Source organism: Chiloscyllium punctatum, chromosome 41, assembly GCF_047496795.1.
Source record: "Chiloscyllium punctatum isolate Juve2018m chromosome 41, sChiPun1.3, whole genome shotgun sequence".
Classification (NCBI taxonomy): Eukaryota; Metazoa; Chordata; class Chondrichthyes; order Orectolobiformes; family Hemiscylliidae; genus Chiloscyllium; species Chiloscyllium punctatum.
Genome location: NC_092779.1, coordinates 27,277,291 through 27,301,102, shown reverse-complemented (window position 1 = coordinate 27,301,102; position 23,812 = coordinate 27,277,291). Strand labels below are relative to the sequence as shown.

The 23,812-nt window shown below is 41.2% G+C and overlaps 1 protein-coding gene across 1 annotated transcript in view; it reads left to right on the top strand.

Annotated features, from left to right (window-relative positions):
• Positions 1-23,812, top strand: part of znrf2b (zinc and ring finger 2b) — a 207,283-nt gene that overhangs the window by 100,063 nt on the left and 83,408 nt on the right. Inside the window, exon 2 of the mRNA XM_072560612.1 lies at positions 21,662-21,757. Within this exon, the coding sequence (XP_072416713.1) occupies positions 21,662-21,757 (96 nt within the window). The remainder of the gene's footprint in view (positions 1-21,661; positions 21,758-23,812) is intronic.

Here is a 23,812-nt window from a genome sequence, read left to right as displayed (position 1 = left end):
GGACTGGACTTTACTGCTGTGGCGGGCAGAGGATTTTTATCAACTAATGAATGAAGAATATGTGTCATCACAGCCACTTATCAAAGAAAGAAATGCTCTCTCTCACATTTATAGTAGAACTTAAAATGATGTTATCATTTAAGGTTTTGCTTTGAAATGCAAGCTTCAATCCTGTGTGCATCCTGCTCCATTTTTATTGTATCTGCTGTTGTATGGTCTGATGGTCACTGTGCCTGAGAGATATGCTCATGATATGGTCACTACCATAGCTTGTGACCTGAAGGCATGGAGGCCTCATGCTCCATCTTATCTCAGATCATTTGAAGCATGACTGAAATTAGTGGAATTGTGCTCATCTGTTACTAAGTGGCTTAATGCCTGGGAAATGTAATATTCATGCATAATAGTTGTAATAAATGTCTTTTGAATTCTTCAGTGCTACTATATTATTGGCCATATATCATAGGAGATAACATAAGCATTGTCACATGGGGCACAACAACCTGTGAGAGCAAGCTCTCGACAGTGGTGACAGTGGGTACTGCAGCTGTTGGAGATTAGAGTCAAGGTTAGAGTAGTCTGGAAAAGCACAGCAGGTCAGGCAGCATCCAAGGAGCAGGAAAATCAATGTTTCGGGACTCCTGATGAAGGGCTTGGCCCGAAACGTTGACTTTCCTGATCCTCAGTTGCTGCCTGATCTGCTGTGCTTTTCCAGCACCACTCTAATCTTGAGTCTTGCCAGTGGTGGCCTTTTTAGAATAGACTCCAATATCTTGGTGGCATGTGTTTGAAGACCAACTGGACAACAGGGGATTTGAACAAATGGAAAATTTCTCATCCTTAAAGCAGCATTAGTTTCAGCACAAACATTTGTATAGGTCTGTAGATAGGGCATTACCCACCAAGACAGAACAGCTAATTTCTCTTTAAATTGAGTTTAAGTTATTTCACGATGAAGTAGATTTCCATGAATACCTCACAGGTAGTTCTCCTATAATGTGGCAATTGCGAAGTTGTGGGAAAAACAGGACTAGGAGCTCCAGTTTAGTGAACCTGTCCATTTCTGATCAGTTACAGAAATGCCAAGTTATTACAAGCGAAATTTCCCAATGTATTCTCGACTCCTTCTAAAGTGGAGTTTATCCAGAACCCAGCTCTCTGCCATGAAACATTGTGAACCTTCCAGAAGTTATTGTTTTTGGTGTTAAGTAAAATCTCATTCATTTGAGGGATACCCTGAATAGCTGGGGTTTTTGATGGGGTCTTTGGGTTCTGAGTGAATGAGGAACAGACACTCTCGGCTTCCCACCCACCCACCCCCCCCACCCCCCCCCCCCCCCCCCCGCCAACCTTTCAGAGACAGGGGGAACTTGGATCAGGCATAACTTGGGGATGGGTGGGGTGGGGGGCGATAAGGGTCGCCAGTGGTCCATCCTTAGTTTTATACTTTACTTCTTCCATACCATACACCCTCTCTTATGAAGTCACCACGTGTTGAAGCTTCAGATAGCCAGCAATTGAACCTCTGCTTACTCTCCAACACTTGATGAATATCACTATTTGCACCTTCTTTCACTCCTCCCCTCCCTCCCTCTCTCCCTCCCTCTCTCTCTCTCTCTCTCTCTCTGTTCCTTGGCCCCCAACTCCATGCGCAATCCCAATAAGCATTCCAGCAAAATATTCCAATGTTCGCTTCCCCTACCTTAGTTGCAAATAGAAGCAAAAAAGTACAGACACACATAAAGCAGCGTATTGCAGTAGATGCACCAGCATAGTGAATCACAGCCGGCTGATAATACAGGGGATGGAATCGCTCAACGGTAAACAGGAGTTTGCTCTCTCAAAGAAACAGTCTACAATTCACATTACAGCCAAATTGCATTTATTGCGAGATGTAGGAGAACCACCTGTATTTAAAAAAAAGGTTGAAATACACTCTTGAGCCTGGACCCTAGGTCATTGCTTTACTGAAAGCTAAAAGAGAGTCGCAAGTCAAAACTTTGAGACATTTTTTTCTTGTCAAGCAAGAGAATATTTCATTCTTCGAAAAATGGATGTCATGTTACACATTCTTCATTCATTAGATGATAAAAATTCTCTACCCCCCAGCAATAAAGTCCAGTCTATGTTATTCTATGTTCCTGACATTTGATATATTAGTAGTACCAGTCTCATTTAAAAAAAACTGCAAAGAAAGGAACAGTTTGAAGTTGCACTGACAAACTCAGGCACATATTGCATAAAGTGGTACGGTGCAATGTTTTTAACGTCAGAATCCTGGATAGCAGAAACCTCATTACGGATTGGGCCTTCAGTGACACCCTTAATGAATTACAACTGTTCAAACTGTTCAAGCGGGGCTATATTAGCTCAAGTGATGGTTCAAAAAGAGCTCCAAATGTATTACTCACCATTGGCAAGAATGAACCTGTTCGCTATTTCCATAGATGATCAAAATGTCCTGGAAGACCAGATCAAGGTAAGACTGAGCTTCAGGATGACCCGGCTCCAACTTGTGCTATAGCTAACAGCAATCCCAAGATCCTGATGAAGAGCTTTTGCCCGAAACATTGATTTTCCTGTCCTCTGATGCTGTCTGACTTGCTGTGGTTTTCCAGCACCACGCTCTTGACTCTAATCTCCAACATCTGCAGGACTCACTTTCGCCTAGCCATCCCAAAAGTCTGTTGACCAGTTTTTTTCAGGAGATGCAAAGAGTGTGAAAACGTTTTTATCAAAGATGAACTGATGAAATGGTTCAATGAATTAGTCATGGCGTCCACAGCAATTAAATTCTTGAGGGAGGATCTATTTGGCAAGAAAAAGGACCATATCTTTGATTCATTACTCAAAGTTGTCCTTATTTTCAGGCCAACAACAAAGACATGCTTTTTGTACAGCCAACACTAAAGCTATGGTCAGCAAAGGATACCAAACCAACAAATTCTGTAACAAATGCAGGTTTGTACACACCCACCCAAACACTATTTAGTTTTTATTGATATCTGTAAGGTATATGACACCAGGGACGTTTAGCATGATGGTTCCAAAGGCCAAGACAGGCCCCAAACCAGATGACAGGTGACCAAGATGGTACATTGCAAAGTCAAGGATATAAGAGGATACACATACAGCAGCACATCAATGAAGTTCAGAGTCAACTAAATGAAAGGTAAGTTGTGGAAGATGAACAAGCTGTGCATATTGTTAACACCACATACAAGGTGATGAGAAGTTTTTGCAACCATTAATATCAAATGTCTTGAAAAGGCATGATAATTTGTACTAAGATGGTCCATTTTGCTTTTGTTCCATCATGCTTTATAGTGGCGTATAGGTAAAGTCACTAATCTTGTAACTTAGAAACCCAAGCTAATGTTCTGGGGTTTTATTGGTAGGTTGGGTACAGTGACAACATTTAAAAGACATATGGATAAGTAGATGATTAGGAAAAGTTTGGAGGGATATGGGCCAGGAGCAGGTAAGTGGGACTGGTTTAATTTGGGATTATGTTTGGCATGGGCTGGTTGGATCGAAGGGTTTGTTTTCATGCTGTATGACTCTGACATGGGTTCTAATCCTGCTATAGCCAATGGTGAAATTTGAATTCTTAAAATATCTGGAATAAAAAGCTGGTCTAATGATGATCTAATCATTGTCATTTGTTGTAAAGTCCCACTCGTTCACTAGTATCCTTTTTGTTTGGAAGGAAGACTGTCATCCTCAACTGGACTACCCTGCATGATTCCAGATCCACAGTGTTGTAGTTGAGTAGTAACTGCCTCCTGGTTATTAGGAATGAGCAGTAAATACTGGCCCAGCCAGGGATATCCCCTCTCACTCTAAACCTATGCCCTCTAGTTCTGGACTCTGCCACCCCAGAGAAAAGACCTTGTCTACTTACTCGATCCATGCCCCTCATGATTTTATAAACCTCTATAAGGTCACCCCCTCAGCCTCTGACACTCCAGAGGGAAAAAGCCCGAGCCCATTCAGCCTCTCCCTTTAGCTTAAATCCTCCAAGCCTAGCAACATCCTTGTAAATCTTTTCTGAACCCTTTCAAGTTTCACAACATCCTTCCGATAGGAAGGAGACCAGAATTGCACAGAATATTCTAAAAGTGGCCTAACCAATATCCCATACAGCTGCAACATGACCTCCCAACTCCTATACTTGATGCTCTGACCAATAAAGGAAAGCATACCAAACGAGGCCTTCACCATCCCATCAACCTGTGATTCCAATTAAAAGGGAGCTAAGGGGCAACATTTTAATGTAGAGGGTGGTGTGTGTATGGAATAACCTGTGTGAGGAAGTGGTGGAAGCTGGTACAATTACAGCATTTAAAAGGCATCCGAATGGGTACATGAGTAGGAAGGGTTTAGAAGGATATGGGCCAAGTGCTGGCAAATGGGACTAGATTAGGTTAGGATATGTGGTTGGCGTGATGATTTGTCCGAAGGATCTGTTGGCTATCTCTATGACTCTACGAATGAAAAATTGTCTCTGACTCAATTGCTAGTTCTGTTTTCTTACAAGTAGTTTGTTCTGTCTGTTTACTTGATCTGTTGTAAATGTGTGGTCTGTCTCTTTTTCTTCCTTACTCATGCCCTCATCAGCTAAAGGTGGAAGTAATTCAAACCTTTTGCTTTTTAAAAAAAAAAATTCTCTGCCAAAGAATAAATATTGGACATAGGAAGCAGTTTGTGGTATAAATAGAACTTCCCTCAGATTCATTGCAAACAACAATGAAAAAATGTGATTCATTTACTCCTGGGTTTTGATGTCAGGTTGTAAGTTATTTTTCATCCTCACTCTCTCCTTTGGGATGATCTTTACATTTCCCTGGTCTCTGTTGTGGTCCTTATTTTTTTCTAGCTCACTTGTTTAATTAGTTGTGTTTATGGATGTTTGCCTTTTTTGAAATGATCTTTGCTCCTGACTGATTTCAGTAATTTCTTTTGAGATGGGACCAAAGCCTTTCAACTTTTAGTGACAAGACCTTTGGAATGTGATCATGTGACAGGACAACTATATGTTTTCAGGCTCAGTTCAAAGTGGGTAGCCTGTTGGTAGACTTCATAGCTAGCATCCAGAGGTGGCAACACATTTACAGAGTCATAGAGATGTACAGCATGGAAACAGACCCTTCGGTCCAACCCGCCCATGCCGACCAGATATCCCAACCCAATCTCGTCCCACCTGCCAGCACCCGGCCCATATCCCTCCAAACCCTTCCTCATCATATACCCGTCCAAATGCCTCTTTGTTTGTTTAACATTTACGATAATGATATTTCTAGAATTTATGAATTTATGCTAAAAATCTAGATAATGAGAAAATAATTATAAGGACCCAATATTGAGTTTAGAATGGGGGAGAGCTTGACTAAACCTGATTGAGTTCCTGGAGAATGAGAGGGATCTGGTTGGTGGGGTACTTACAGGATATATGCAGATTTTGACAAGGTAACACAAATGGGAGCACTGAAGTTAAAAATCACACAACACCAAGTTATAGTCCAACAGGTTTAATTGGAAGCACACTAGCTTTCGGAGTGACACTCCATCTGGTGAAGGAGTGGTGCTCTGAAAGCTAGTGCTTCCAATTAAACCTGTTGGACTATATCCTGGTGTTGTGTGGTTTTTAACTTTGTACACCCCAGTCCAACACCAACATCTCCAAATCGGGAGCACTGAAGGCCTTCAGACTCCAGTTGAAAAGTAGTTAACTGCCAGTAAAGCTAGGCTGAGAGCACTGAGGTTGCGAAAATCATTATACAAATGCAAGTTCTTTGTTTATGCTAAAATGAGCTCAGGTGTCAGCCCACATGATGTCTGCGTCATCTTGTTGGTATTTGGGTAATTATACTTTGGAAGAAAAAGCAAGCCAATTACCTGAGGTTAGCTAATTAAGAGCCAGAATCTGAAATGGTTATCTGACGGAAAAGTTGCAGGTTCATACCTGAGCTGTGTTTAGTTTGCTAGGTGTAGTAGTTTCCCAAGCTAAAAAATGGAACAAGTGATGACTACTGTGTGGGAGTATGGAAGTCATGCCACAAATCATGCCCAGCAAGGACACCTTGTCAGCAAATACCTTCAGTAGGCACAGCCATCAGCAGCTCGCCAGTTCAGTTTTAATGACAACCAAAATGGCTCTGCATTTGTTTGTTTTAATGTAGTTCTGCTATGAATGTGATTGCCAATGGTGGTATTTATTGTCCTTCCTTAATTGTTCTGAGATAAACATTGGTGGGCCAAGTAAGCAGCTGGGAGTGCTTTAATGCAACTCCTATTAGCTGCAGATCTTGATCACTTGAGAGTCGAACACACTAGTGTGGCATTGGAGTCAAGTACAAAATGACAATGGGAAAGAGAACAAGTTTCCTTCTCTGAAGGGAGCTAACTTGGTCTAATTTGACAGTTCCATGCTCACCTCTGCTAATATCATTGGGAATTAGTTTGACTGAATATCGGTTTCTTGTAACACAATGTATCTGAAAGATCAAGCAATCTAATAGGGACTGTTGTACTTTGTATGTCTGTGTTTGGTGAGCACACTGGAACTTAACAATGGAAATTCCCAGCATCAAAGTTTGAATTCTATTCGGCACAGATTTTGATTTTATTACAATTGGTTCAAAGTCTGGTCGTGGCCCCCTCAGCTTACTCTTCGTCATCAACACTAATGAAATGATGGAAGTTATTTGTTGATTGCCCAGGGTTCAGGGCTGTTCTTGATAGCTCAGACTTTCAACTGTCTGTAGCTGCATACAACAGGATATGGACTGAGCTGATCAGTGGCAACTAACATTTCTGCTGTCCAGGTTCTAGACAAGTGAGAGTTGAACATCTTGATATGAAATGGTATTGCCATTTTCAAGCTCCTCACCACCAATAACCTTAGGCCTCCATTGATCAGAAATGTCGCTAGGCCAGCCATGTAAATATTGTTAAAAGAGCAGGTGGAAAGATGGGCATTCTGCAGTGTGTGCTAACTGGATCCTTTTGGGGTGATTAGATTAGATTCCCTACAGTGTGGAAGCAGGCCCTTCGGCCCAACCAGTCCACATCGACCCTCTGAAGAGTAACCCACTTCCCTCTGACTAATGCGCCTAACACTAGGGGCAATTTAGAATAGCCAATTAACCTGACCTGCACATCTTTGGTGTGCGGGAGGAAACGGGAGTGCCCGGAGGAAACCCACATAGACACGCAGAGAATGTGCAAACTCCACACATACAGACAGTCGCCTGAATTGAACCAGGTTCCCTGGCATTGTGAGGCAGCAGTGCTAACCACTGTGCCACCACGCCACCAGATCAGATTGATTGGGTTATAAAAACTATGATAAACTCGATGTATGGTAATGTCCCTAAACCTAGACTGGGAGGCCTGGATTCAAGTCCCACCTGCTTCAGGGTTGTGTGATAACATTTCTGAATAGGTTGATTAGAAAATAGCTTAAATTAAGAAAAAAAACTATTGTAGGGACCCTTATATGGTGCAGTGGAGCAAAAGACCTGGGTTCACATCACACTTGCTCCAGAGGTGTGTAGTTATATCTGAACAGGTTGAGTAGAAAACTAGGTTAACTTAAAAAAAGACTACACTATGTGGGGGGGCACTTGTGGCACAATGGCAATGTTCCTACCTCTGGACCAGGAGTCCTAGAAGCAGGTCCCACCTGCTCTAGAGGTGTGTAATTATGTCTCTGAACTGATTGGTTAATAAAATACTGTCGGGGATTGGGATGGGGCCCTGTTGTGATGCAGTGGTAGAATTCCCCACCTCTGAGCCAGGAGGCCTGGGTTCAACTCCCACCTGCTCCAGAGATGTGTGATTACACCTCTGAACAGATTGATTAGTAAAATAAGGAAAAGAAATAACACGGGGGGGGGGGGAAGGGGGGGGGGGTGTTGGTGGGATGGGGCCCTGTTGTGGTACACTGGTAGAATTCCCTCCCTCTGAACCAGGAGGCCTTGGTTCAAGTCCCAACTGGTGCATGTATGTAAACTTGATGGGAAAATATCTAAACAACAGTGTGTGAGGGCTCTTGTGCCAAAGTGGTAGTGTAGACCTCTGGATCAGGAGTCCTGGCTTCAAGTCCCACTGCTCCAACAGGAATGTGATAAGAAGCACTCAGTCGTGTGTAAGAGCATAAAGGAGAACAATAAGGAAAAATAAACAGCACTTTAAGAAAATAGCTTGCCACAACTAACAATGGGCAATAATTGACAGTGATGCAGGCAATGGATTCATTCTGTGAATGAATAATTTAAGAAGAAATGATATAATTGAACAAGTGCTTTAGAAGTGAAAGATATCTGGAGTAAGTAGCTACCTTCTTGGTGTTGAGGCCTGCAGCAATTGTACCAGCCTGAATGGTTCAAATAGAAATCCCTTCTGAGTTTTTTAATTCTCTTTAGAAGGAGCATTGCCATGTATCAACTTTCCAGAAGGAACCCCATAGGTCAATTTTTAAAAGATGTTCAGTATTACATTGTCTTCTATGTTTATATAACTAAATGATTGTGTGCTGCTCTGCCCCTCTGAATATGGTGATGTGTACTGTGCATAGTCCTATAAGTGATGAAGACTCCTTATCGGCCAACGTTTTGTGGGTGTACCTGCACTGGGGTGTCAATAGACTTAACCTTGTCCTTGCATAACATTCACATGTTGCTGGCAACAGGAAATAAGACTGATCTTATTTTAACACTTCTTGGGATACCGAAGAATTTGTCAGATTTTCCACTGCTCTGCTTAGCTAAGGCCAGCCTAGACTGATAATTAACAGAAAACTAAGGAGAGTGTTTCAAATTAGATCGCACCTTTAATTGTGCAAATGATTTCACAGCCAGGGAAATACATTTTAAAGTGTAAATGCTTATTATGTAAGAAATGCAGCAAAGACCCGCAAATAGCGATGTGAACATTCGACTTGATTATCTGTAAATGTCAGATCAAGGACAGAAAAATGTTGTCCAGGGGCTAGAGCAAAATCCTCTTCAAATAGCACTTTTTGCAAACAATTTAGAGCAGCGTAAGTTTAATATTGCAGATAAAACTCTGTCCAGGAATGTGTAGGTTAGGTGGATTAGCCATTATAAATGCGGGGTTACGGGGATAGGGTAGGAGCTGGGTCTGGGTGGGTTGCTCTTCAGACATTTGGTGGAGACCAAGTGGCCAAATGGCCTCAATGATCCTTTGACTCCCTTTGCTCTGCACTACAAATGATGAAGGCCTTTTGCCCGAAATGTCGATTCTTCTGCTCGTCGGATGCTGCCTGACCTGCTGTGTTTTTCCAGCACCAGACTCTCGCCTACAAATGTCAGCCAGAGTTGTGGGCTCATGTCTCTGAAGAGGAATTTGAAATTTAGACCAGCTAACTCTGAAACAAGTGAGCCACAGCTGACACTTTGCTCAAGTTTTACTTCGTGTGTATGGATCAGTTTGAAATCAATTTTCTGACAACCTGAGGGGAAACTTGTCTAAGTTGTTTAATAGTTGATATCTCCTTTTACGTCTCTTTGTTTGGCAAGATATTGGTGAGAGACATTGGTTTTGGCATGTTTGGAATTCTAGTATGGATCACGCTTAGCTAAAAGAAAATTCTAACATTTGTGATTCCTTTCTATTGCCTCCTCTGTCCTCTCCTGCCACCTTCACCTTTTGAAATGCTTCTCTTAATATGCTGGTGGGCAGGATAAGGTGGTGTGAAGTTAGGTCATCTGAAAGTTTGCCATGGAGAGTCTGGCCTTTTCGGTGACTTGAACTGTCAATGAAATTTTAAATGGGAACATTGTGGATAAACACCTTTCTCCAATGCCAGACTTGCCGGTGTTAAGCATCGGAAGGAAAGCTGATTTAAGGAGAGGGAATTGATGAAAAATGCAAGAAACGGAAATGTTATATTTCCTATGGCGAGACAGCTAAAGGAGAGGAAATGTTAAACAATAGAGCACTGACTGAGAAGTGAGGGAATATAAAACATAAAGGCCAGCACGGTGGTTCATTGCTTAGCACTGCTGCCTCACAGAGCCCGAGACCTGGGTTCAATTCCACCTACAGGCGACTGTCTGTGTGGAGTTTGCACATTCTCCCAGTGTCTGCGTGGGTTTCCTCCCAGGTGCTCCAGTTTTCCTCCCACAGTCCAAAGATGTACAGGTTAGGTGGATTGGTCAAGCTAAATTGTCCATACTGTTCAGGGATGTTCATGTTAGGTGGATTAGCCATGGAAATGCAGGGCTAAAGGTAGAGGGTGGGTCTGAGTGGGATGCTGTTCAGAGAGTTGGTGTGGACTTGATGGGTTGAAGGCCTCCTTCCAAACTGCAGGGATTCTATGATTCTGTAAAGACCTTGGGCAAGTTATACTTTCAATCAATTCTACTTAGAAGAAACATCTATGAGACATCAGATCTTTGCAAAACCCCAATGAAGTACCTATAGGATTCAGAAGGAGCTCACAGACACTGGTTGTGTTCTGTAACTATACTATTCAGAATACAGCAGTCCAGTCATTTTGGTGTCAGACTAGCAGCCACGTTTATGAATTTAAACTTCAGACTGACGAGTTATGAAATCAAAGTATAACATTTGTGCACTGGCAGTAAATGAAGTGACTGTGAAAACTCCTGGATTATTGTCAAAACAACAGCAACTGCTTCACAAGAATCCTTCAGGAAGAGGATCTTGCCATTCAAAGCTGTTCTGGGCCTACATGTGGCTGCAGTCCCACATGTTGTGGTTAGTTCCCAGCACACTCAGGACATCTTGGGTTTGACCACAAGTGTAACCTTGGAAATGTACATAAGACTAATCAGAGATTCGGAAAATAGCTCCAAGTTAAATCCATGCTGTAGATTCCTCACAGTTAAGCTAATCTCTTTCTTCTTTTATGCCAAAGTATGATACACTTGAATATAGCAATTCCTAAAAAGCTAGCTGTGGCCTGTGACTTTTCCATTCATTCATTCATTTTGGGAATATTGGTATTGCTGACAAGACCAGCATTATGGCCGAGGTAAATCGAGGGGTTTGCTAAGCCATTTTAGTGGCTTAATGAACATTTGTGTGGATGTGGAGTCAGATATAGAACAAAGTAAAGGTGGTAGATTTCTTTCCCTGAAAGACAGCGAAGGTATTTTCTAGATCAACCTGTTTAGAAATGTTACTACACAACTTTGGAGCAAACAGGACTTGAATCTAGGCCTCCTGCCTCAGAGATATGTGCACTACCACTGTGCCACAACAGGCCCTGGATGGACAGTGAATTTTAATTTTTTTCTAATTTAACCTATTTTTCTAGTCAATCTGTTCAAAGTTATTACTACACCCCTGTATGTCAGGAGCCAGCAGGTGGGATTAGTTTACAAAGTTAAAATCACACAACGCCTTCATCCACAACTACCTGATGAAGGAGCAGTGCTCCGAAAGCGAGTGCTTCCAATTAAATCTGTTGGACTATAACCTGGTGCTGTGTGATTTTTTTAAATTTTATACACCCAGTCCAACACCAGCATCTCCAAATCGGGATTAGTTTACTTTGGGATTCTGTTCAGTATGGACTAGTTAGACTAAAGGCTCTGTTTCTGTGCTGTATGATTCTGACTCTATGACCTCTGGAGCAGGTGGGACTTGAACCCAGGCCTTCTGGTGCATGGATAAGGACACTGTCACTACACCATAAGTGGTCCTGGAAGGTCCGTGAACATAATAACAATCAAGTGTAGGTATTTTCATGGTCATCTAACTGATAGATCCCTGATTGAGTTCGTAATTGCTGTAGTGGGATGTGAACTCATGTCAGGATAATTCAGTCTGTGTATGTTTTTTGTTGTTCATTTGGAGGGTCTAAGCAGTAGATGTTGTTCATGAGCTTCTCCCATTCGCCATATGATCCATTTCAGGACTGTATCATACCTAAGCATGATTTGATTTCTATTGTAGAGTGCATATATGACTTTTTCTTCATAGAGTTTCAATCTGTTCAGATGTTTTGCATTAGATTTAACCTTTGTTAAACCCAGCTTGCTCCTTCACCCTTTCTTTATAAAGTAACGAGTGCTATAATCCTGAAGAAATTGAGGAGTTTTGCTTAGTGGTAAGGAACGAGCAGCCTGAGGGACAGTGTGTGTAGCCACCCATAGCCCAAGTTACATCAAGCTGGTATCTCAGACTGCAGGGAGCAGGATTGACTTCATGCGTTAATATAAAGCATAAAGTATAACATAAAGGTCTTGATGTTGTGTCTTACCTCATAATGGATTCCCAGATCAGACCTATGATATCTCACAATCCAAATATAGCAAATATAAAATACTTTCGATGTATCATTGAACCACCATGATTGTCCGGGTATGACTCTGTGCTAAGTGATCACCAGTCACTCTATTTGGTTTCTCCCTGATACAAGGTGGTAGCAATGGAAAATCTCACAAATCCATCTGGGAAAATCAAGCTGCTCAAGCCCTTTAAAGTTCTGGAATTCCCTCCCTTACCCTCTCCGCCTATCTTCCTGTCTTTCCACTTTTTGGAGCTCCATATACCTTCCTTTTTGACCAACTATTTGGCTGAACACATCATTGTGGCTCAGTGTCAATACCTTAATATTCGATGAAGCACCCAACTGTATTAAAATGCACATTGCTACAGCATTGAAACCATAGGAGATGGAACTTTTCCAAGACAGTTTATTTATGTTTGTTAGTTTGTGGGTTGGATTTGAAAAGCTGCTTTGAATGTGCATGTGGGCTTTGCTGAATCCCAGAGGTGGTGTGTAGTGTAGTCACTGATGGCAGAATGAACAGACAGATCACAGTAACTGTCACTCAGTGGTATGAGAGATGGTCTGAACAATTAGATAATTAATCGGAGCTTTGCCACATTGCAACTCTAGTTCTGCTTGTTATCCTGATGTAAGTCATTATAATTGAAGTTCTCTGCCTATTCTCACAGTGCAAGAAAATGTGAAGCAGAGGGTAAGTATTTTGATCAAGTTTGATACAATTCTGATTCAGTCTTTTTGCACAATCTGTAGATAGTTATTTTGGTACCACGCTTTAAATGAATCTCCCCCAATAAACGTGTCTGTTTTGTTATGGACTACGCCAGACCACTCAAAACATTGTTAAGCAGGCAACCCAGACCAAACTTTGCAATTTGTTTTGGTAAGTGTACAGTGAAAACTACCCAGAGTAAGTTAGCTAGGTTGACTAGCAGAGTTGAAAACAGATAAAAATTTATTCACAAAATTACACGATGAAACACAAAGAACAGGAAGGTGGAGGATCAGTGAAGGGATAATTGACTTGGTGTAAAACAGAAGAGCAAGGAGACATGAATATAAATTGAAAAGAGCTGCAATCAGGTGAGGAGTCAGGAAACATTACTCCATGATAGAGAAGGTTGGTTTTGAGAATGCTTTCCCGAAAAGTATTGTCAAGTGCAGATCATTAAGGACTTTACTTTCTTACAGCCTTGCTGGGCTATCATTTCAGAGAGACGCATCATGAACTGGTGTAGCTGTGAGGAAGGTAGGGTGGTTGAGGATGCTTTTCATCCTCAAGTTCTGGTGTGTAATCACAAGTTCCTTATGTTGCCTCAGCAATTTATTTGGACTGAAGCCTGAGAAAAGCACCTTGTTTGTAATAAACAGGGCAGTGATAGAAATCAGTCTTCACGCCTTTACATGATGTAAGTGGGATAATATTTCAAACTCCTGTACCACAAGCCCCTGAGGGTTTCTTCATCACAAGAGACTAGAAATGAAAATCATATGATTTCTTTTAAATAGCTGAAGTATGTTTAGCTCAATTGCCACTTGCTTTACTCTGAATCTATTTTCTCCTTCCTGGGTATTCTTGACATTTTATTTGTGAAAATAAAAATGAAGAAAACCCGTGCCCCTGCAAACCTAACCGACGGTTATCTCAGTCAAGCCCAGCAGCACCATCCCTTACTCCATCAATAGTCACTCACGTTTTGTAAAGAATCTTTGATGTAGTGTGATATATCAAGGTACTTTAAAGGAGATTTCTTAAACAGAATTTGAAACAAAATCATATACTATATGTGACTTTAGGATAGGTGACCGAAAGCTTGCTCAAAGAGAGAGTGTTGTTTTAAGAAGTATCTTGGAGGAGGCAGAGCAGTTTATGGAGGGAGCTGAAGATGGGTCTGTGGTAAAGCAATAAAAATCAGGGATGTGCAAGAGGCAGAATTGCAGGGGTGGAGAAGGCCAAAGCAGAAGGACTTGTGAATAACGATGAGAATCTTAACATTGAGATGTTGCTGGACCTGAAGCAATTGCAGGTCAGTTAACAGAAGGTGATCAATGGACAGAACTTGATGCAAGTAACGAACCCCAGTTTGTGCCACGTTAGTTGACTTTGACTACAAAGTCAGTCAAGATGGTACAATTTTTAACCTCAGATGGGTTCAAGACTGAGTGCTGCTAGTGGACAATAGCATTCTTGAAGGAGATGAATAATGAGGTGCATTCTGGACTACAATAATGAGCTCTCCTGTGACCATGAAGCAGTGTGAAGAGTAGGAAGAATCCAGTAGAATAATTTGCGCAGTAATGGTAAACCCCTGAACATATGGCTTTTGGGGGGGGGGGGGGGGGGGCGAGGTCAGTTATAGAACCCAAAACTATAACTAGCGTAAACCAGAAATTTATGCCTAAATAGACCTAACATCCCCACATCGTCCAGAGCCACCATTTTCCTGTAGTTCTCCCCAACCCTCACCACCATGACCCCCATATCCCCTCCTGATCTCCTGTCTTCATTCCTATTAAATTACTTTGTCTGGCTTCAATGCTAACTCATCTAAATGGCACTGGCTGTATTGTCCTTTTTAATGCCATCCCTCTGAACCGATTTCCTTGCACTAACTACTGCCTCATCATCCATGTCTTGCTATTTTAAACATTGTCTCATGGGTCAAATTCATTCCTCTATTTGATTCTCTTCAATTGAGTTTCTGCTCCTCTCACTGTTGTGAAATAGTTTTTGTTAGCATGACCAGAGTGCTTTATTTCTCCTATGTCTGTTTAACACGGTCAGTCATGCAGTCCTTGTCCAACACAAGTCAATGGGGAAAGAACAGGGGACTGTGCCTAACTAGCACAGAGCTATCACAGGTACAGTAAACCAAATGGTTCTCTGCTGTGCTGTTAAATCCTATGAATATCTGTATGGCATTGTCAAAATTGTGGGAATATTCTCACTTGGTTCCACTCTTCTTGAACTTATTAATTCCAGAGCATCTCTACCAATAGGTCCTTCTTCCAATTCCATGCATTCACCTCCAGAACATCCCCCATATCTTTCTGCGTCACAAAAACCAATGTCTTCCTATTTCGTAGTATCTCCTTTTTGTGCCTAGTACATCAGGCCATCAATCCCTAAAACCTGCTTATGTGCTTTTGTTATTTCCAGACTTGAGTACTCTAGTGTTTCACTGACTGCACTCCCAATTTCCATTTGCTGAAGATCAACGCAATAAAGGTTTTATTGACCTTACCCAAGCCAGTACTCAGTTCTGCTCACCCGTTATCCCTGTCTTTGGGGGATTAAATCGGTTCAGAGTCACCAAACGACCCATTATCTTTTCTGGCCTAGCATCTGTTTTTTCTGAAGTTTATGTGAAACATCTTGGGAAATTGAAGGCACTAATAAAAGTTACTGTTAATTTGTTTTCAATTTGCAAGCCAAGTTAATATTTCTGCAGAGATATCTAAGTGATCTTTCTTGACCTCTCATAAACTGATTAAAATAAAATTGCTTGATTCAGTCATAGGACGTGGGCTTGGCTGCCAAGATCAGCTTTTATTGTCCATCTCTAATTGCTCTGGATAGAAGTGTGCTTTGTCCATAGTGCCATATTGTATTCAGTGAATTTAATTACAGTTTCAGGACATTTTTGCGAAATCTAGCAGTGACCTTACTCAGCAGATCTGACAGCTGAGACTCTGGAGAGAGAATAGAGATAAAATTTCAGGTTGAAGATGATTTTTTTTCGGATCATTTCTGTATCCCGTGACAATTCAAATATAAAATTTCATGAACTAAAATCCCCTCGCAGTTTCCCTCCTCCCTGACTTTGTGACCTTTAGCTCTCTGACCTTGCAAGCTCTCCTTGAGTCAGAATTGGTTGTCTCTGGCTCTCACCACCACTTTAAATCTCCATCTCTCCGCTGTCGAGACATTTTTAAAAATCCTACCACTTTAAATAAACCTTTGGTCACTCCTCCTGATATCTCCTGCTTTGGTCAATTCTCCCTTTTCTTTTGTATTGTTCCCTTTGGACATTTTTCCGTTTTAAAGGCACACTTGTGTGTATAAAATGCAAGTTGTTCAATGATCTGGAAAGCATTGCATGAATTGACTGTAACTGACTTCAAATAATTACCATGCTTACTTTTCCAGAAGATAAAATAGGGATAGATGGCTTGATTTTCTCCTGCTTTTCACTTTTGTAGATTGGAACTGAAGTGATGGGGCTCCAATCTTAAAATATGATAAAGGAATTGACAGATTTCCTCATTCATGGTGCACAGAAAAGGGAATAGAGCTGTGTGAAGCCAAACACACTGATGATTTGTTTGAACTGACATTATTCCTGGAAAGAATAGGGGTAATGAATAGTTAAAATAGTGAGTGTTTATTTGGTGCTGTCAGAGCAATTACTGAAGGAGATGACAGGAGTCACTGGAAGTTTAATTCTGATATAGATAAGGTGTTATCTGTCAGCAAAAGTGTGTCAGGAGAACTGGGAATGACAGAGGGAGTGGGCTAGAAAATAGAGATGTTATTTTAATTGAGTGGGAATTCAAACAGGTTCATTATCATTTTTGCCAATTTTCCTGACTGATCACCTCTGAGAAAAGTGAATTTTGAACATGCAAAGGTGCTGGTTTGTATAATATTAAGAAGGAGATTGAAAAGTGGGTGAGAATTGTTTAAAGAAGAGTGATATATTTCTGCTTGATTCACTCCTAGAGCGGGAAGTGTTCTTTCAAATATTTGGTTCAAGTGCTGGCCACCCCCACCTGGATCCCTTAACAATTTTTTTCTGAGAAATTGGGCATTTTGTCAAGTTTCACGGAGGGTTTCCATGTGTGATACCTACCGAATGTCCAAACTCATCACATCAGCTACCTCCCTCATCCCTGTGACTCTACTCTTGTTCTGATTCTGGCCTGATTTTTAGCGACCTCCATACCTGAAACTACTTGCCATGACTGGGATAACTCAGAGTGGGCCAGTATCCCCTGCACTGGTGCCATTGTGCACCCACACAACAATGCATGATCTCTGACATTTGCTCTGGCAGATGAGGAAAATTGGCGCATTTGTTTGTGGGCAGGATCCTGTTGGTCCCACTGGCTGGTGTGATGCCCAGATAGGGCATCCTCTTCCCAGAGGACCAACAATGGAAGTCACAACAATGGGCAATGCCAACCTGGTCTGGGGTTGCCAACCAGGTCAGTGCCGTCTCAGCCGTCTGGAGAAATGCAAAGCGCTTGACGTCCATCTTCATTCCACCAGGGTTAGTGCCCCTATTTTCTCTCTCATACCTCTCACTCGCTCCGTTTGTGATACTATATTCCCACCTCCCACAAAGGCAGGAAAAGCTCTATTGCTCTCATTGCCTGCAACATCCTCTTGTTGTCACCCACCCCATACCTCCACATCAATAATCCTGCCTGCTCACTCAGTTGGGACACCACCTCACTTGCACTGAAGTTGAATGGCACAGCTGTTACAGGGATCCTGGTCTATTGGTTGATTAACCCATCAGCAGTGAGTTGTTCTGGGTACAGCGAGTGGTATTTAGACACTTAGGCAAAATAAATAATGTAAGGTTCAGTCCATAGTCACCGTTGTATGTAAATGTGGCTGACTTGTGAACAAGCAACAACAAATCACACAAGCAGTCAGATCTGTTTGACTGTGTTAGATGAGGGATAAATAGTTGACACATGAGCATCCACTTTTGCTTTTCTGCAAAGATTACCATAGGATCTTTTACATCACCAGAGAGGGAACATTGACTTTTTTGTCCAGGTGCTTCTTGAATGCTGCTATTGTGTCCAAAGAACAAAGAACAATACAGCACAGGAATGGGCTCTTTGGCTCTCTAAGCCTGTGCTGACACATTTTACCCTTCCATACTAAAGCTGTCTTCATTTACAGAAAGCATGTTCCTCTATTGCCTTCTGAGTTTGCATTGTAACTCATCCAAAAAGACCAGTCTTCTTAGACTGCAGTATTCCATCAGTACTGCAGTGTGGGATGAACCTGGATTATATGCTCAAATCTCTCAAGTGGGACTTAAACCCATGACCTTCTGGCTCAGAAGCAATCTTGCTACCGGTGAGCCAAGAGGCCAACTGATCCCACAAGATTGTAATTGGAAGCAGGAATCTTAGCTGATTTCCCCACTTTGATAAGTAAACAGAGAGTCACCATTAGAGAATTGGGGAGAGAAAGTCAAATCTGTCTTGCCAAGTCTGGAAACTGTTTGTTAATGTCACAAGTGTGAAGTATGTTAGAGAACTGGAAAATCTGTCCTTATTCAGATGCAAATGGTGTTGAGTGTAGTAATCTGCTAATACCAGCAAAATGTAATAAAAAGAACAGCAACATAAAAGCAAAATGGGTTCTTCTCTTAAATACGAGTTCCCATTCTTTAAGTCTGTCTATAGTTTTGTGCTGTTTTAATACAAAATGCCCAGTTTATTATTAACTGAGTTGAGCTTTTCTTTGACAGCCTTTTAAAATGTGCTTTCTGTTACATGATTAAATCTGTTCTGCTCTGCTTCTGTTGTGGCTTGGGCAAAATGTCAAATGTTTCATGTACTGAAAAATACATCGCTCATACAGAATCAAGACTATTGTGGTGGATTACAAGAAGGGTGAAATAATTGAACTGGGATATATATTCAGTTTCCATTAAAAGTTGTAAATTCCTCTTTATGTTCTACTCTAAAGTCCATTGATCATTTTTCTAATGCCAGTTGTCTGATTACAGTAGATATTGTAATTGACCTGTTCAGGTGTATACCCTCTGGAGCAGGGCTGTTATGTGTAGTGGTAGTGCCTAAACCTTTGAGCCAGAAGACCTGGGTTCAAGTCCCACATGCTTCAGACATGTAGATATTTTCCAAACAACCTGCTCAGAGAATTTATTTTTTAATTTCAAAAATATATATTAAATCACAAAATCTATCCATACAAGGTCGCTAAAGCAGCTTGTTTCTGTACAGTAGTATATGGCAAAGAACCCTTGGGGTTTGACTCTATCTGGCAAAGAAACCAAAGGCAGCTCTCTCTTGTATAAAATGATATTTACATGTAATTGAAGCACTGGGAGGGTCTGATAACCAAACAGACCCCCCCCCCCCCCCCCCCCCACACCATTTAACATCAGCAGAAAGACCTCAAACTGTGGTCTTTCCCCACTGCGTGAGAATTATGACACATTTTTGGAGCAGGTGGGACTTGAACTCTGACCTCCTGGCCTAGAGGTAGGGGTGCTAACACTATACGACAAGAGCCCTCCGTTGTCTATGTAAACTTCCACCTCTCCTGGTAGTGGTGGGACTGCAACTCCTCTATCATGACTTGACAAATTCCAAAAGCAGTTTTTAAGATAGATGTTACCATAAGTATTTATAATTGGAGAGGAGGGTAGAAGAGTTTTTATTTAATTTGTTCATATGAACAATGTTAGATTCATTTGAAGTAAAATTGAAACACTCTAATCATTCAATTTTAAGAAGTGACACTCTTTTATGCCCTCAGTGTAGTCAAGCATTACTCTGCTTTAGATTACAAGTAGGTAGATCAGGAGATTGAAATATTCTTCAGTTAGCTATTAAACATTTGGTTGCAAAGAAGGCAACAAATCGCTTCAGACTAAGCAGAGTTGACCTTTGGAAAGTTTTTTGGTTTGCTTAGTTATGTTTGTTGCCACAGGGAAGCACCTTCAAAGGTTTTGTCACTTTGATCGTGCTGCCATGTACTCATGACTTGTTACGTTTCAGTGCAGTTTATTGATGAATGAGAGCAGCTTTGCCAAATGCCATTAGCAGGAAGGCAGTCAAAAATCTTGTTTTCTACACCAATGAAAACTTGGGAGTTTTCGATAGAGATGTCTGAGGGGTATTCAATTTCATGAGCTGTGTGGTCTCTTAGAAATTTTCAAATTTCTTTGTCCCACTGTTTCAACCAGCATTCAGCTGCCTCTGCCCAAACCTCTTGAATTATTTTCTACAGCTCTTTGCTCTCTCCCTATTTGTCACTTACCCATATGTTTAGTCATCTTCTGTACTGCCTGCATTTTGGGCACAGTGTCAATTAAGTTTTGTCTGATTACACTTGTGCAAACTGCTTTGCATGTTACAGTTGTGTTGCAGTTTTATTGAAACAAACTATTCACCAGAATCTGATTTTTTTTTCTTGAATTGTAAAAATAGGGTGCACTCATAACAGTAAGGGCTTTTAATAGTTTCACTATTAATAGCCAAGATTTTGCTGAAAGATGGAATTAAGTAATTATGCAATCAACTTCCCACACTCAGAAAGTGAACAATTCCAATTCTCATTCATGTGAATTGGAAAACAAAATCTTTTTCAAAATGTCAAACTTAAAATATGTTTTATACTTTTTCCTTCTGGATTTTTCTGCTCCTATTTTCTCTCTGGCACAATCTGATTCTTCTTTCCCATTTGCTCTTTGTTTTTTTTCGTATCTGATTAAAGTCACCCACTCTTAACTCACCTTCTGTCTCCATTCATTTCTCAATACGACTTGCTAGTTCAGGAGATCTACTATTTTTCCTGCTGTTGGTATTGTTATCAGTCCACACTTGTATGCAGCTCTGTAGGCAAAGCTTAAATATACAAGAATAGGCCTTAATTAACAGGGCACATTCCAGCACTATTGGATCCCTTATTTTAAGGATTGTCCCAGTGCTTTCACTAGCTCACTCGATGAATTTAACGGTCTATATAATATTACGGAAAAGCTCTTCACTAATGCAGGAACAAATTACATGTGGATTACATCGCCAGTCTCATAACTGTGAAGATTACACTGTTACCGAAGAGTCGATGTCCTATTTTGTCGCACCATGCCTGAGAAAGGTGCATTTTACGGAGGCCACCAGGAAGAGCAATTATCAAAGCTTGTGATGTCACTTCTGATTGTAATGGCGTTGTTATAAATATCTGCTTCAACTTCTTTGCCTGTGATTAGAAAACAAAATTGGCATGTTTGTGCAGTAGCATTGAGAGTTTATAACTATTTACTGGTCTACTGGCAGTGCGTTGGATTATTGTTTCCAATTGACAGAATCCCTCTGCTCACTTTTCCAAATTTCTTAAGCTTTGCTTTTCAAAATAAAGAGATTGAGTAATTACTTTGCAACATATCTATTATATGTGTCCTAGGCAGCTTTGTGGTCTTGAGCAATGGGTTACCTTTGGTTGTGTGAGGGTAATTCAGGCAATTGTATCTCAAGTTTTATGCCATTTAATAGATCACCTATAGATTAAAATAAGTTATTGTGCATCATAAAGCTTTCTTTATGAATCTAAGCCTATGTTATGTTTAACTGTTTTTTTTTAAATCTCTGAAACAGGTTTTAAGTGTCCTGTGTGCTCAAAGTTTGTTTCCACGGATGAAATGGATTTGCACCTTGTCATGTGTCTGACCAAACCAAGGGTGACCTATAATGGTAAGGAGTCTTATTTTATTTGATATGCTGAGCTTCATTTTGTAAAAGTCATGGTAATCTTTCATGGTCCATCAAAATACTACTTTTAGTGCCATCATCAGCTGTTCACACTGCAGTGAGTAACTCAGTTTGACACTCCTACAGTTTCACCTTTTGCACTGTGGATGGCTCTCTTACCTATCGTGAAATCATGTATATTTTCTCCTGCGGATGTGGCATTTTGAAGACTGAGATGAGCAGTCATTAACTAATTGTTTCTGTTCTGTAGCAATTAGTCCAGATATACATCAGGCTCAACAAAGACCCCAATCTTGGAGTGTCCCAAAATCATGGGTGTGCTGTGCAAAAAAAATCCAGTAAACCAGTTAGGATGGATTAAAAGCCAGTTAGGATGGATCATTTGGACCTGATCAAATGTATCCCAGATCTCTGTTGGAATTTAAGGAAGATAATGCTGGGCTCCTTGCTGAGATATTTGTATCGTCAATAGGGTGAGGTTTCAGAAGACTGGATGTTGACTAATGTTTGAGAAAGATGGTAAGGAGAAATCAGGGAACTATAGACCAGTGAGCCTGATGTCAGTGGTGGGTAAGGAGTTGGAGGGGATTCTAAGGGACAGGATTTATGTGCATTTGGAAAGATGAGGACTGGCTGGGAATAGTCAGCACGGCTTTGTGCATGGGAAATTGTGTCTCACCAACTTGATTGAGTTTTTTGAAGTGACAAGATTTAATGAAGGTAGAGCGGTAGACATTGTCTGTAAGGTACTTGACAAGGCTCCACGTGATAGACTGGTTAGCAAGGTTAGATAACATGGGATCCGGGGCAGCTAGCCAATTGGATACAAAATTGGCCTGAAGGTAGGAGACAGGGGTTGGTGGTGGAGGTTTGTTTTTTGGACTGGAGGCCTGTGATCAGTGGTGTGCTGCAAGGATTGGTGTGGGTCCACTGCTTTTCATCATTAATATAAATGATTTGGATGTGAATATAGGAGGTAAGGTTAGTATGTTTGCAGTTGACACCAAAATTGGTGGTATGATGAACAGTGAAGGTGGTTATCTCAGAGTATAACAAGACCTTAATCAGTTGGGCCAATGGGCCAAGGAGTGGCAGATGGCATTTGATTTAGATAAATGTGAGGTGTTGTATTTTGCGAAGACAAATCAAGGCAGCATTTATACAGTTAATGATGGGGTCCTTTCGAAGGTTGTTGAAGAGACCTACATATGCAGGTGCATAGTTCCTTGAAGGTGGAGTCACAGGTAGATAGGATAGTGAAGAAGGCATTTGGCATTCTTCCCTTTATTGGTTAGTGCATTGAGTATAGGAATTGGGATGTCATATTATGGATATAGAGGCCATTGTTTAGCTCACTTTTAGAAAACTATGTTTAATTCTGGTCTCCCTGCTATAGAAAAGATGTTGTTAAACCTGAAAGGGTTCAGAATAGATTTGCAAGGATGATGCTGGTGTTGGAGGGTTTGAGCTATAGGGAGAAGCTAAATAGACTGGGTTTATTTTCCCTGGAGCATTGGAGGCTTCAAGCTAACCCTTATAGAGGTTTATAAAATCATGAGGGGCATGGAGAGGATGAGTGGCCACTGTATTTTTACCAGGGTAGGGAAATCTAAACCCCTAGTCCCTCCAGTTTTAATGTGAGAAGGGAAATTTTAAAAGGGACCTAAGGGGCACCTTAGGTGTATGGAATGAGCCTCCAGAGGAAGTGGTGGAGATGGGTACAATTGCAACATTTAAAAGGTATCTAGATTGGTACATGAATAGAAATGTTTCGAGGGATATGGGCCTAATACTGGCAAAATGGGGCTACGTTAGTTTGAATATCTGGTAGACATGGATGAGTTGGACTGGGGGTGGGGGTGGGGGGGGGATCTGTTTTTGTGCTGTGTAACTCTATGATTCTGAACCAATCATTCCGAAAGTGCCTGATCTAAATAAAGTTAGGTGTGATAATTCAGCCAGTGGTGGTTGTTTTGCAATCCCTGAAATATTAACGTAAGAACCAGAAGCAGGAGTAGGCCATTTTGCCCTTCGAGC